This window comes from Carassius carassius, chromosome 17 (assembly GCF_963082965.1).
Source record: "Carassius carassius chromosome 17, fCarCar2.1, whole genome shotgun sequence".
In the NCBI taxonomy this organism is placed as follows: domain Eukaryota; kingdom Metazoa; phylum Chordata; class Actinopteri; order Cypriniformes; family Cyprinidae; genus Carassius; species Carassius carassius.
In genome coordinates this window covers 11,561,610-11,577,884 of record NC_081771.1, presented here as the reverse complement: position 1 = coordinate 11,577,884, position 16,275 = coordinate 11,561,610, and the positions used below count along the sequence as shown (strand labels likewise).

General features: G+C 35.2%; 2 protein-coding genes across 2 annotated transcripts; both read left to right on the top strand.

Annotated features, from left to right (window-relative positions):
• The first annotated feature begins 1,130 nt into the window (after positions 1-1,130).
• On the top strand, positions 1,131-6,904 carry LOC132160518 (leukemia NUP98 fusion partner 1-like). Its single transcript, XM_059570185.1, has 4 exons — positions 1,131-1,433; positions 4,371-4,595; positions 6,064-6,162; positions 6,391-6,904. Exons 1-4 carry the CDS (start codon positions 1,278-1,280, stop codon positions 6,532-6,534), a joined length of 624 nt encoding a protein of 207 aa, XP_059426168.1. The 5' UTR covers positions 1,131-1,277; the 3' UTR covers positions 6,535-6,904.
• Positions 6,905-9,820: 2,916 nt separating this feature from the next.
• On the top strand, positions 9,821-15,761 carry LOC132160517 (transmembrane protein 45B-like). Its single transcript, XM_059570184.1, has 6 exons — positions 9,821-10,085; positions 12,131-12,341; positions 13,334-13,546; positions 14,455-14,639; positions 14,741-14,883; positions 15,274-15,761. Exons 2-6 carry the CDS (start codon positions 12,146-12,148, stop codon positions 15,368-15,370), a joined length of 834 nt encoding a protein of 277 aa, XP_059426167.1. The 5' UTR covers positions 9,821-10,085; positions 12,131-12,145; the 3' UTR covers positions 15,371-15,761.
• Positions 15,762-16,275: the final 514 nt, after the last annotated feature.

The following is a 16,275-nucleotide window of genomic DNA, read 5'->3' as shown; positions in this document are numbered from 1 at the left end:
TCCATTCTGATGCTCAATTTTACCGAACTAATGGCTGTTGATGGCTATTTGAATTGAATTCTGCCAAAGTGCGCGCTTGTATGTGTTCGTTAAATGCGTAATGTTATGTGAGTAGGTCTGCTCATGTCTGAAAATAATATATGAAACACAAAATAATTTAACATAAGAAATATAAGCTATAGCCTAATGTTTTTAAGTAAATGTTTAAATTAATGTAATAATAATAATAATAATAATAATAATAATAATAATAATAATTGTAAAACTGAAAAAAATGAATTGTGTTCAGCATGGTGGGACGCATTTGAATTCGCGGCAATGTTTCTTTTACGAAGCTGAAAATAACCGTGCTTTCTGTTACTGAGCCTGTGTCTGTCACTCGTCCTCTTAAAAGTGGAAGCTTGTGCGTAGCTTTGTTGCATTATATTGAAACTTTGTTGATGTTTTTATTGTCATGCGTGTTCTGGTTATTTGCGCATGATTAAACATGAATCTTTATATGGCGATAGAAAAAAGACAGCTTTGTTGCGTTTTTTTTAAGTGGGGATTGGGGGTGCGCCAACCCGGTTGGGACATAGAAGGGGGTGCGCAGGAAAAAAGTTTGGGAACCGCTGCTCTAACACATACTGGTTCTCGCCTGCAGCAGTCCATAATTATTGACAGGTTTGATGTGCTCAGTGAGTGGAAAGTATGGGAGAATTGGAGTTGCATAGAGTGTGTGACTAACTCCCACCCTCCCTTCCAGCCCCAGGCCCATTGCTCTGTAATGGAAAGCAGTGCACCAACCCAAAAACACTGTCCTCTCCCTCTCTCTCTCTCTCTCTCTCTCTCTCTCTCTCTCTCTCTCTCTCTCTCTCTCTCTCTCTCTCTCTATCATTGTCTATCTAGCTCGCCCTCTCCCTCCTATACCTCCTTTCCGCCTCTATACTATGTTCTTCTCCCTCTCTCATTTTAAATAGATTACAGGGGATTCACTTATTTAAAGGTTTCGACAAAAGCTGTGTGTGCATATTTTTTGGTCGGCTTAGAGCAATTAAACCCACACATTGTGAGCACCTAACTGGAGGAATCTAATTACAACCTACCAAGCCAAACCCAGCCCATCCTACACAGTCTGGAGACGGGAAGCTCCAGGAAAACAGCAGCAGCAGCAGCCTCGTCTGACCGTGCGCCGGCTGCAGCCTGGTGCATTTTTTCTTTGCAGGAGACAGGAGCCTCACCGAGAGCTCCGCACACCGGTTCCCAAACTGTCTCTTCGGCTGCTTCCCGCGATTATTATGGACAACGACGAGGACGATGATGGGAACTTCACCAAGTGGATGAGCAGTTACTGGGGACATGGGGTAGGGGAGGAACACACCAAAGATAGGAAAAGGAGTTTTAAGAGGCCCTCGCGCAACAAAGCTGACCGCCGTGCCTCTTTGCCCTGCATGGTAAGGTTGAGATCGCACATGTGGAATTAAGAGAATGGGAATGATCAGACATGCTATATGTAAATGTACAATACTAAACAAAACCCAGATTGGATTGCCTGTTATAAAATTGACAGTTCCTACTGATTAGACAAACTATGTTCAGAGTCATTGTAAAATGAACCAACAGTTCAGATAATATAATATAATATAATATAATATAATATAATATAATATAATATAATATAATATAATATAATATAATATAATATAATATAATATAATATAATATAATATAATATAATATAATATAATATAATATAAACTATAAATATATTATCATTATAAATGTATAATCTCATTTAAATGTATTATCTCATTTAAAATAATTTGTAATACTTTAATTTTTTAATTTATAATAATTAAATATTATTTTCTATTGATTAAAATTATTCAACTTAAAATTCTGATTTGAACTACATCACTTGGCATAAATATTGCTCTACACTATTATATAATATAATAAATATATTTTAATTATAAATTAACTATATATAAACATCTCATTATTAAACTAAAAAAATCTGATATGATGAGTCATGATCAAAATAATTGTAAAAAGAGCCAATTAACTGTCATTTAGGTAGAAATATATAGATAGATAGATAGATAGATAGATAGATAGATAGATAGATAGATAGATAGATAGATAGATAGATAGATAGATAGATAGATAGATAGATAGATAGATAGATAGATAGATAGATAATAATTAAGCTGTAAAATATATATAATAAATTTTATATAGTGTTCATAAATGATCATAACCATAGTATATTGACTATAATCAAATGAATATAAATATAAAATAGTAATTTAATAGTATTTATAATAATTAAAATAGTTATATAAAATTATAAATTAGAATTAACTAAATTGTAAATAATCTTTATAAATATTAACTAGATTCAACTGTTTATTAAAGGTGCTCTAAGTGATGTCACACATTTTTTTAGGCCAAAACATTTTTTGTCACATCCAGCAAACATCTCCTCACTATCCGCTAGCTGCTTGTCCCCTGAACACACTGTAAAAAAACGGGGTCTCTCTAGACACCACAGGCTCCACAAACAACAAGAAAAACAACCTGGGCTCACCTGCACCACAAAACATAACAAACTGTTCCAGCCAGTAACCGACAAGAAAGATTTGGGGGTGGGGTTTGGGGGGTTAGTGCACGGATGAGGAGGAGGGAGGGTCTAGCTAGCCTCAGTTTTGTTTGACAACAATTTGAACGTCAACAAGAAGTTATGACTCCTGGCATCGCTTAGAGCACCTTTAAGCATTGGTGTCTTTTATTATAGTACTGTTGTTGCATTTTTATCAATGTAATAAGATATTTTACCATAAGAAAGAGGAATTCATTAATAAGAACATAATTAACTGTGGTAAAAGCACAGCCTTACACCATATTTCTTTAATGCATCTGGGAGCCAGCTATAATCCATCGACAATGTCCAGTCTAGAAGTCCAGCAGGGGTCTATTTTCGGTGTTTATGGCTTAAGGCATGATTTTTTTTGCTGTGTCTGATATACAGCCTGAGCTGATCTTGCAATGCTGGGTAACGCATTAATGGGTTTTGGAAGAAAGTCTCTATAAAAACAGGAAAGTATCCCTGATTAGCGATAGTGACCCAGCAGCAATTTGTTCTCTTCCCCACACATCAGTGCTTCACATGCTCTTTCTCATGCCTAACAAACCCTTTATATGTGTACACACTGTACACATGCTCCACATAGTCAGGACTGAAAGAAAGAAAAACAATAGAAAAGAATGTATATTCTTCATGCATTCCATTTACAAGCAGTTAGCTTTAGATAATCCCATTTTACATAAAAATTCAAATAAAATGTAATTAAAAATAAAATTTTGGCAACTTTAGTTACAAAAGAAATTTAAGGATGACTATTATTTTCCTGCACTTTGTGCTAAGCATGATTTTTCATGTCATACGTTTTACTGATTCTACCTTAGGTTATCAACTATGTGTGTGTGAGTGTGTCCACAAAGATAGTAATGCCGGTTATTTTTGACCTTATATGGACAACAATTTTTTTAATATTAGATTAAAAGTTTTGTATGAAAGGTTTAAGGGTAGGGTAATGGGATAGAAAACAAAGTTTGTACAGTATAAAAATCATTATGTCTATAAAACTGTGTGCGTGTGTGTAAAGTGGGATTATTTAAAGCGAACGGCATGTTCAAAAACACTCAATTAAATATAATTAATTTACTATACATACATCTACCGTTGGTATGCAAAGAAGATTAAATGAATTACAGTGTTGACTAGAAAGCAGCTGTCTCTTGAAAACTTAATTAAAAATTTAATAAATTCAAATTAAAATCATAAAAAAATCTTATGCACATTTACCACTTGCTTTATATATCACAGTATCTATTTGTTTTGTTGCTTCAATCTTATTATTTATTATGCTCAGATCTGACTATAATGTGATTAATGTAAAGAATCCTTGATGACTTCAAGTGAAACGCTTACACAAGTCATTATGGGGTGCTCAAGAATAATTAACCTATTTTGACCCTTGCCATGCCAGAGCTTACAGATTATAATGTTTATTTAATACAATTACGTAAAAAATGATTATACGAGTTTCTTATATACGGATGTTTATATTAAGCCTTACAATACTAACTTTATCATTGGAAATCATTACTGCTAACCCATTTATGACATTAAATATGTACTATACTTCAAAATTTACAAAAAAAAACAATAAGCATTAATGAGATTCATTAGTTTATAGCATTTAATGTTTCTGATTATTTAAATATGATTAACATTATTATGAATATTGCTTGTATGTAACTTATCACTTGTTTCTATGTCATGGTCTTTCTTCCTCTGTTTTTGTCTTGGTTTCTGTATTGAAAAGTCTCAGTTGGAAGCCATTCAGGCGAATCATCTCCATACTAACAACATGGCCCCTGTCCCTGTCCACCTAAAGGGCCATGAGGAGAAGGAAATGCATTCACATCCTCGTGCCCGCCGTGTGTCTTCAGACAGCCGAACCAAAGCGGGGGGACCTGAATGTCACATCAGCACCATCCCAGAGCTCACTAAGTGCTTAGAGAAGAGGCTGCGTTTCAATAAACAGAAGGTGATATCAAGGGACCAGATGATGTCATGTCACATACAGTAGGCCAAAAAATGTCATTCTTAAAAATATCCAAATGCAATGCATTTATTTCAAACATCCAACCAACGGGTCTGATGCAAGGGTTAATCAGCTAAATTAAAGTTTGGGTTTAGGGTATACACGACAACGATGTAGCCTACAACAAAAGCTTTTTCTTTTAGTTTTGGAAAAGTTTTTTGTGTTTGTGGTTTGCGTTGAGATGATAACAGAATTGTTTTCAAAAAGTGCATGTACAGGCCCCCAAAACACCACTGTCATGCAAATGAATGGCTAAAATGCATTTTTTTTCTCTTTCTTCCACTTCGTCCCCTAGGAATTATAAGGTTCTATCTGACATTTTTGTCAAAATTGAGTTATTCCCATATCGTTATTCTGTGACAACTTATTTACAATATATATTTTTTTATGTTGTATACATTATGGGATTTTTATTTAAAAAACAATAAGGTTATATCTACACAGTCGAATGGAATGCAAAAACTTTGAAGCTCAATATCTCAAAACTACTCGGAATGCAGATAGAACCTTATAATTCCACCGACGACTTGCCACTGAAAAAAGGTGCTGGGTAAATACCCCTTTAGATCATCTCAAAGTTCCCATCCAATTAAATGGAATTAATTTATTAAATAAAATACTCAAGGCACTACTTTATGCCTACAACATTTTCAATTTCAATCATTTTGGGTTGATTGAGCAGATTTTGCGTGCCTGCATAAATTGCTTTAGTGTTTAGGCTACTTCATGTCCATAAACAGAAATGGTCTGGCTACTGTAGGCTGTTTAATATGAACAGATCTAAATGGCGCCTCGTGAGACCTCTTAAGAAAGCAGCTTTTTCAAGAAACAAATAAATCTGGAACTGAGAGTCTACAATCAGAAAGGGAAGGTGACAGAGGATGCTGAAACTCAATGGTAAATAACACACTCAAATGAATTTTTCTGATAGGCTGTAGGCTACCGTCACTGGGTCATGAGAAATCCTCTGAAGATGATCGTCGGTATCCACTTGAATTGAATCGTGCAGTACAGCAGAGCCGAAACTCAATTTGCGTCTAATAGTGACATACAATTGTATGTTTTAACTACAGGTGGCGATATAGATGCCAAAATTCCAATGTGAAGAATGTTATAACACCTAGAAATTTATTAATTCTGAAGCATTATGTGACACTGAAGACTGAAGTATGGCTGCTTACAGTTCACCTTTGCAATCACAGGAATACATTTAATTCTAAAATATATTAAAATAGAAAACAGTTTTAAAATTGTAATAATATTTCACAATATTACTTTTTTGAGTTTTTGCAGCCTTGGTGAGCAAAAGAAACTTATTTTAAAATCATGAAAAATAAAAACTTGTATACTGTATACTTTAATAACAAACTGCATCAATGCCATAATATTAACACTTCTGGATTATTTGTAGGGTGACGCAGAAAGCATATGTCTTATTTGCCATGAAGAACTACGGAATGGAAGGGGTGGCATCCAAGAACTTCACTGTGGCCATCATTTTCATAAAGAGGTAAACACTTCCTGCATCATTTCTCTCCTCTGTTATCTAACAGTATCAAATTGTCAACTGAAGCAGTGGCTTAATGGATATAGCAGTTTAGGCATCCACCAAGTGAACAACATTTTCATAATCAGTGCTTTTCCCACCTGGCATGCATGAAGTTTATCTGGTTAATCGCTGCTTTTGTGCCAGCTATGATACTGAATCTTCTGTCGTCTCTGATTATGTATTGGGTAGACAAAATGGCCAGAGCATGGCACACGTCCTCGTAGTGGGAGTTCTGCACCTGCTTGTGATCGAAGAAAAGAGATACCGTTCTGCCCTGGACAGGAGGAATATCGCTTACCCCATCGCCAGTTCTCTTTACGTAGACAACGTTGATTGTTTTCAGTTTAACATATACTCTAAAAAATAAAGGTTCTTTATTGGCATCAATGGTTCCATGCAGAACTTGTACCATTTATGTGGAACTTTTCTATTTCACAAAAGGTCCTTTATAGTGGAAAAGGGTTCTTTAGATTATTAAAATATTATTTTAAAAAAGTAACCTTTGTTTTTTAAGTGTACTGTATGTATGAATAGTACACAGTAATCACTCAGTATATTATCAAAATACTTGTTAATTGTCAGTTTTACTTTGTGTTTAGCTCCAGACACAAAATGAACCACATCTCTTGTTTGCAGGAAAGTTTTGTCTTTTTCCCCCTTTTGAAATCAAAAAAGCAAAGACCAATAGTAAATACCAGCCCCTCCCCCCTCCCCCCTTCCAAGCCATTTACATTTAAAAAAAAATATTGCTGTGTCAAATGTCATGTTTTAGTACTTTTTGTGCTTTTCCTATGGTAAGAATCATATGCCATAATATGGCTATGATAGTCTGTGTATTAGTAAACTGTAAATCAAATTTTATGTAAATCAAAGTTAATGTACAGTACATTGATCTGATAAACTGTTTTTATTATTCATGGTCCTGTTGGATTAGAAAACCAAACTGTGAATACAAGATTTTTGGGGGTCTAATTTTGGATTTAGAATTATGGATGCTGAAACTGTAAATATGACAAATCATCCTGACGTCCTGAATTTGCATAAAATATGTCGGGAGTTGCAGTTATGAAGCTACAGTTGTTATGCATGCAGTTTCATGCATGCAGTTGCCATGCATCTGCCATCATGCCACTGCAATAGATTTTAATTATATATATAAGAGGTCGACTGATTCATTGGTTTTTCCGATTAATTGGCAATGATAGTTGATGGCTGGAACAATCGGTTATCGGCAAAAATCCATGCCGATAGTTTTCTGGATTGCATCTGCTGCTGGAATTGCTAAGAAGGGTCCACTGGCAATATACAGTACGAGAGCAGTACAGTATATGTATGTAATTGTAATGCTATGGCCTTGTGTAGATATTTAAAGATGGCCATCTTTAAGCATGAAATTAAATGGTAATGCTTAACAATAAGAGTCCATTTGTTGCATGAAAACTGACGTATATTGTACCTTGTTAGAGTGTGTTCATTTCAACATTCACTAATAGGATACATTTTTACATTTTAAAGATTCTTTTAACATTAGCAAACTTTGAAATAACTTTAATGATCAGCATAATAAATAATATTAATATTTGTATTCATTTACAAAGTATGGTTCAGTACTGTTACTGCTTTTCTTTAAAAATAGTAAAGCACTATTTTATCAGCCAGTGTGGTCCAACCTACAGCTACATTTACATTTAGTCATTTAGCAGACGCTTTTATACAAATGAGGGCATTGGAATCAATCAAAAACAACAAAAGAGCAATGATATATAAGTGCTATAACAAGTCTCAGTTAGCTTAAACACAGTACACGTAGCAAGGGCTTTTAAATAATATAAGAAATAAAAAGAAAACGGATAGAATATAAAAACAATAGAGCAAGTGTTAGAGGCCTTAGGTAGCTATCGGTATCAATAAAATCTACTATCGGTCGACCTCTAATATATATATATATATATATATATATATATATATATATATATATATATATATACCTTAGCATTTATGCCACGTACACTGACACAAGGTTTTTAATATCATATAAACTTACATTCAAACAGATAGTGTGTTTTGCTATCTGGCAGTTCTTTAAAAGCAAAATAATGTTGCAATATGTTAAGCATGTGCAGATGCATGTTTCAATAGTTTTCAGTGTTTTATAAAGCCACATTCTGGCTTTGAATGACCCTTGGTAATTTAACTTTTCTTTCTTTCAGTGCATTGAGAAATGACTTTGGCATGAAACAGTCATGTCCCACCTGTCGAGTTCATTTGACCATGCCTGAATGAGCCCCTCTTCTGGTCCTCTGCTCATGTCCAGTTTCCCTGACAATGTCCATTTTCCATCATTGCATGATAATTTCCATGTCTTTTAGCCTGTGACCACCGATTTAATGTGTTTATATGTTAATAAAAACAACAACAAAACATCATCTCTGGGTGGAGGTAAGTGTGTCTTGCAGTCCAGCATGATTATGGTCTTTTCCTTGCACACACAATATAGGTAAAGACCATCACGGATTACATGATTACATTACATGAATCTGAAGAGCTTCGGCTTTATTTGTTCCTGACCCTCCTTTTCCATCTTTCCTGCTTATTTTCCTCTGTGGAGTGATGAGGACAGGATGTTTGGCTAGGCTGAAAACCATGCATGATAAGTGTCTGACTACAGAGCTTTTTTGTTTTCTCTTTTGTCCATCTCTCTGCTTTTATGTATTGCACAATGCACATCTGAACTACCTATTAACATATACGTCAAATTCAGAGGCAGAGAAATTTAGACTCTGTCTGGTGTGATGTTTCAGAAATTTCAAAGATGTAGAATATGTTGTTTGTACCAAAATCATACTTTTAATTAAATATCAACAGATTAAGAAATACCTACATTTCTGTAAAGATTTTTATATAGTGCTGTTGTTTTGAAAGAGGCTGTTGTTTTATTTACCCAGTTTTGTTTTTATTAAATTCATTAGGTTTGGTACCAGGATGTTGTTTATTTTAATGCATTCAGTTTCTGTGTAACTCCGTAATATGAGTGCCACGTTATAAAGTGTAAAATAAATAATACAGTGAGGTGATGTTCTTCTCATCGGCTCCAGGCCCTCTGGTGACCGTGCCTGTGTGCACGTACAAAAACCCTGCCCTCACGTCCCGCCCTACATTTATAAAACTTACAACTTTGTAAAAGCTGTTAATTATGGCATCAAAATATTATACAACAACTTGAACAAAGCATTATGAAAACTTTAGCCTTTGTATAGCCGTAGCCTATCTTCTCTTGTAAGGTAACGTTACCTAAAACTTTAAAGAGAACGTGGAAATTAATTGGAATCTATCTATATATAGTTGATTTGCCGATTTTTTTTAAATACATGAAAACAAAAAAATATATAAACAAATACGGTTAAATATATATTTGTTAGTTTATTCCACTGTGCTGAAATGTCTGTTTACTGTTAAAATAGCGGACGATCTTCTACTGATTCTTATGGAGAAAAATGCACACGTGGAAAAGAGACCTACTGCTGATTGACAGGTAAGATAACCAATCAAATTCGAAAACAATGACGTCTTGTCCCCTCATGAACCAATCGTTTCGTGAAATGGGAGGTTCCAGTGAGAAGACGCGCTGAAAAAGATAAAACCCTAAATCTGGTTTCGAAACAGCTGGAAAAGTGGATGAAGTTTCTAATTTTCAAGTTCGTGATGGAATAAAAAGGCACGATGCTGAAAAGGGACGAATAAGAGTCGTGTGAGAATGTTTGAACGAATTTAGTATATTTTTTCAGCATCAGATGAGAGTCTGTCGAGAAGAAAAAAAAACATCGACTCTGAGATTTCTTCTAAACATTTTCAAGAGTATAACCATTATTTGGTCAATCTTTAAGGTAAGATATCAACTACGTATTCTTAACTCATAAAACAGACAAGTTACTGTGCCCGAATTAAGTTATTATTTTTTTCTACTTTTATTTCATAATAGTGCTAACGTTACTAACAACGGACCGGACTTAGCTGGCGAGCTACTGTAATTAACGTATTCAACGTGTAATTACCTAGAATATATTTTGTATATATTCCCTAAAAGGCCGAATTAAAAAGAAACATAATTATATCATAGTATCTAAAATGGGTGTTTTAGTCTGTAGACTTCAAAAAGTCTCAAGAAAGCCCAATAAGACGTGAACACAGCAGATCTTTATCCTTAATAAACATTATATGTGAAGTAAAATAATAAAATAGAGACGTTTGTCTTCCGCAGACAACGGTGCGTGTATCGTTTTTCAGGTAACGTTAAAGTTTGTAAACGATTTAAAAAAATGTAGGTTACTTCCGTCATTTTATGATGAAACATAAACATGGATTGTTGTTATAGCATATTTTTACATTGTTTTTCATGTTTATTCTTTGTAAACCGCACTGTGGTTCCTATCATTTGGTTTAATATTACAAAATGACTGATTGTTCGTATGTACAATTCCAAATAATGTCGTTCTTATGTTGTCAAAAATACATGAAAGGATTGGATCGGGCCTCTTCACTGGAGAGACTCTCAAAGCTTCAGTGTGTCTCTATGGCAACCGCAGAGCATCCTGAAGGACAGTGTTTAGACTGAAAGACTGATTGATCAAGGCTGCAGAGATGCTACTCATTGCCATGATTTTCAGTGTCATATAGTGAATAATACAATACAGAAATAGTGACACAGTAATGAACACTGTGTCAACATTTACTAACTTTTGTGTGTATATGACTTTCTTTCTTCGCTTTCAAATGGGGGGAATTGCTTTGGAACTACGTAAGGGTAGATTATTACATAAATTTCATTTTTAAAAGAACATTAATGCAACCCTCTACTGAAATAAGCAATTACAAAACAAAACAGCATAATATGCAAAATGGCTATGCAGTAGGTTTCTCAGTTTTGTCTCAAACTCTCATTATCATTATCATCACTTTGATTTTTTTTTCTCCAGTTGTTCATTATGTGTTTGCTGTCTCTGCTTTATGCAGCCCTTAAACAGTGCCTTTTTCACACGTTTGAATTTAGCTTACTTTCTAAAAGTACAACGTTTATGTGATAAACGGTCATGGTCTCAAGGACACACTCTGATTGCACACTGATTATGGCAGCAATGACCACCTTCCTTTGTAATGTCATGGGACCTGGATGACTTCAGGGCCAAGAACTAATCAGTCCGTTGATTAAATATTACAGAAATCATCCCCTACAAGAGGAGAGGAGGAATTCTTATAAATTCCCTTGTATTGTTTGGATTACTTTATATTTGAAGCAAACAATATATATTAAAGTTAAATCTTAAACTAATTTTCAAACATCTGCCAAGAGCAAACAAATTTACTTGTGTGTGGTGAATGTTTAAGACAAGAGACTTCTCTCAGTATGTAGGTTTATATTTCCAAGATTAATAGAGCAGACTTTCTGATTTAACATGGTTTGGGGATTTTTTTTTCCAGCTATCCTCACATTGCTGTTTAAAATAGAACTGAGAGGTGCACGCCTGGACCCCTCATGAGGCCGCATGGGGCTCACAGCACCTTCATCTGAATTTTGATTTATATCTCTGACATTTCCTTAACCCCTGCAGTCTGTGGTGTGTGGAATTATTTGTTCAGGATGGCAATAAATATGCAGGATTTGATTGTCTAGCACTGTTAATTTCTACACTAGAGTAACAATTCAGTTCCAGAAAATGCAAAAATGGGAAACTTGTTTTGATATCCCACTCTTAAGGGGAAAAGTGTTGCTTATAAATACAGTCTCCAATATCATCTGTCTCTCATCTGTCTTTTGCTCTGCCGCATTTTGAGATATATTTGAGCTATATTATGCGTGAATTTTATCATGATATATTTTTGTTTTGTATTTTATGAAATTAGTATTAAATACAATTGCTCTTCTTATTTCCAGGACATTTAGGAAAACATGGGAAGTTTTAAAGGCCATGCATTGCCTGGAAGTTTCTTCCTGATCACCGGCCTCTGGTGGGCCTCAAAGCAGACATTTTTGTATGCCACCCGCAGGAATAAAAGTGCTGGTGCGGGCAGACTTGCACCTCGAGCTACACAACGGCGCATAGAAATCATAGAAGGAGCTGTCATTTTATCATTTTCTATTTTTGGTGAGTTGCCACTATGCCTTTATTAATAGAAAAAGAAACGTCCTCATACATATGGACAAATAAAGCTTTCTGATGTGTCTTTGAAACACCCAAGGTTCATCAAAGAAACTGGCTCTCATGATTTTGAGAGCCAGTTTTGCTGATTTATTAGGTTTAGATTAGATTGATTAAGTTGACTGTATGGTTAAAAATGGTATTAAATGATAGGTTGTGTAATTTTCTGTGTATTGTTTGTCCTTTGGTAATAGTGGTCTAGATAAGTGGTTCTCAACTTTGAGTCCAACATTGTCCATAACAATAGGCTCCATGAGTTTTTCAGTTGTTTGCAGTTTACTAGATAGCGATTAAGGGATTAAGACTTTTTCAAAATACTTTATTCACATTTTCATCATCAATACATTTTTCCATATTTAGAAATCACACTTTTGGAATTGAGCTTCTTCGCATATCCAGTTTTTCAAGCAGTGGGAACCCTGGTTACTCAAAGAAAAAATACATTTGTTGAGCAGATGAATTCAAGCAGAAATGTCTTGATTTTTATCTTATTCTTAAAGGGATACTCCACACCAAAATGAAAATTGTGTCATTAATCACTTACCCCCATGTCATTCCAAACCCGTAAAAGCTTTGTTCATCTTCGGAACACAATTTAATATATTTGTGATGAAAACCGGAAGGCTTGAGACTGTCCCATAGACTGCAGAGTAAATAACAGTGTCAAAGTCCAGAAAAGTATGAAAAGTATTGTCAGAATAATTCCTTTGTCAACAGTCTCCCCTGTGTCACTCCACATCACTCAAACTGCCCTTCTGTGTCAGTGCAGTGGAGAGACACAGAGGAGACTGTTGACTGTTGTTGTTTTTTTCTGCTTATTTTAAATAATTTGAAGTTGAGTTTTTAGGCCTCCTATAATGAGCCATTTATTAGAGTAATGAAAGCAAGTTTTATTTATTATATTTTTAACTCAACTAGTTCCTCTACCCTTCATACAGGTATGTTAGCAGAGCAACTTTTAGCAGGTGGGCCCAAGTTTCAGCTGTATGATTCTTCCACTCAGCACTGGGAGCAGCTGATGAACTGGCAGCACACCACCATGTACCTGTTCTTTGCCATCGCAGGGGCCATATCTCTCACTGTCCACAGCACAGACATCGCCCCGCTGGCCTTAGACCGGATGCTTCTGGGTCTTGCTTTCTTTAATGAGGGTAGGTTCTTGTTTTTTCCCCTAGACTGTTTCTAAAATGGTCCAAAAATGCCATGTACTGTATGTAATGTTGTTGTTAGTTAATACATATTTTGATTCATTTGCAAGTGTGGATAGTGTGCAGGATTTATATTTTTTGTTTTGAAGTTGGACCTTTTTTGCTCATTTTCCCCACACACATATTGAACACTTACAGATGTGTAAGGGTGATTGTTGACCAAAGATACTATGTGAAAGAGTACCGTAATTCCTCAAATAAAAGCCGGGGCCTTTATTTACCTGAACTGCAGAAGGTAACAGGCTTTTATTTGAACAGGCTTTTATTTCTAATTCCATCTATTTGATAAGTAATTGTTTTAAATAACCCGTTTTAAATTAAAAGGGCTAGCGTTCCAGTGGACAGAGATCATAACATTAGCACAGAATCAGTTCAGAATCAATCACCAAAAGAATCAGTTTGGTCTGCTTCATGCTGAATCACGCATGCGCAGTATCATCAGCTCCTCGGTTCTCGAATCGGATGTGTCCGACAGAAACGCCTCTTGGTTCAGTGTACTGGTGATCCGAAAACCGATTCTTGACTTGAGAACGAGAAACGCTCCGGCAGTGAGCGTGTACGTTCGTTATTTGGCTCTGCTGCACAAATCTTCCCCCGACCTTTATTAAAGACTGGCCTTTATTTGTCCGTGTTGACCATGCCCCTGGCCACTATAAGAGGCCCGGCGTTTATTTGACTACCGGTTTGTTATTTGAGGAATTATGGTATTTTATCAATGCGGTTTTTGATGTTGGAGAATGTGTGAACTGTTCCCCAAACTGAGCACTCTTTGTTACTCTTAAAATTACTTTTGTTCTATTTTGTGATAATTCAACAAAAAATAAAATTCAGCACATGTCTGTCTCCTGCAGGATTTCTGTTTCTTTACCATCTCCATGGTAGAGATATGCTTGATGTCCATGTGCACACCCTTCTCCTCTATGCAATCTTTGGACAAGCTTTCATCTGCCTTCTGGAGGTTTTCCACAGAGGGAATATTCTACTCGAACTGCTCCGAGCCACTCTCACCATACTACAGGGCAGCTGGTTCTGGCAGGTCAGTGTGTGTGTGTGTGTGTGTGTGTCAAAAATGCACACATAAATGTGCAAGTCATTTAGACCCAAGACTGTTTAACTCTCATTCTTGTATTTTTCTAGATTGGCTTTGTGCTGTACCCACCCAGTCAAGTGAAATGGGATCAGACAGACCATGACAACTCGGTCTTTGTCACATTATGCTACTGCTGGCACCTAGCGTTTGCATTGCTCATTGTAGCTGCAGTTTACTGGTCTGTTCTCTGGTGAGCATGACATATTCTATTCATTCTAACATGAAATAGAAAAAAAATTACAGTTCAGGCATAAAGGAGCATAAACTACAGTACCATTCAAAAGTTTTGGAACTTCAGTAAGGACACCTAAAATTAAATGTAGCAGTTGAAAATTCAGCTTTGTAATCAAAAGGAGAAAATAATTAAATATTTAATTTGTAATAATATTTCACAATATAACTGCTTTTATTGTGCTTAAATAAATGCAGCCTTGGTGAGCATAAGATTAAAAATCTTACTGACCCAAACATTTGAACAATAGTGTACATAGCATATGAAATGATACTTTTCCTGAAGTTTCCTTTCTGATTTATTGAGTTCCTTCTTATTTTCCTTTTTCCTTCATTGTTCCCCCTCCAGTGCTGTGCGTTCCAGAATAAGGAGGATGCCACCCATGGAAATGGGGCTTTTGAAATCAAGGGAGAAAGAAGTAGAGTCTGAAGATGAGTTTTTATGAGTATTTATCATCATGCCAGCATCGAAAAACATTTGGACCTGATTCCAAAGAAAAGTAGAGTGACAGAGAGCGAGAGTTAGATATGAACAGAGAGGCATTGTCACTAAATATTAGCTCGGTCTTAATTTCCTGAAGAGCAGATGGGAGATGACAAACAGTGACAGTCTTGCTTCCCAAGATCTGTTTCCTCATATTATAACAAGGGACAGTAAGTAAATCACAAGAGCCATAGTGTTATTTCTCTCACTCATTTTCCCAGTATGATAGTTACAACTGTTAGTCCATGCGGTCTTCTATTTTGTGTGGTCATTCCTTTTTTATTTCACTAATTCCTGTTTCTCTGATGCACCTCAGGACCAACTTACTCTAGTAATACTCTTACTCTTAATTAAAACTTGATTATTTTCTTTACTTTTACGTTTGCATCTAGATCAAATCTGATGTATTGATTATTTTTGAGTCTTTATGTACACTTTTTGTTGTCATTGTATTGTTTAGCTTTGAGGCAATACTGTGTAAATTTGAAATTTTATTTGTGTGCCTTTTCAGTTCTTTATATGTTGTCAACTAAGAACAGAGAATATAATATTTTATATTATGCTTTAGTGGTAATATATGATATTCGTGCTAAAATTGTTATATTTGAATGCCTTTGAGATTTGGCAGGTTTGTAAGACACTTTTTAGTCGTCAAATGAATTATGCTTTTGTATTTTCTTGACAGCCATAACAATTCCTCAGCTACTCTGCTGTTTTCGTTTGTGCCATAGTATTCTTTGCCTTGTCCTTGACTGAAAAAAAGGCCATTGTATGTGGAATCTTGACATTATAGTCTTATTCCATGCATTTATTGATACATTTAATTGGACTTGATAATTTCTAAAACCTTTTTTTTTTCAATAAAAA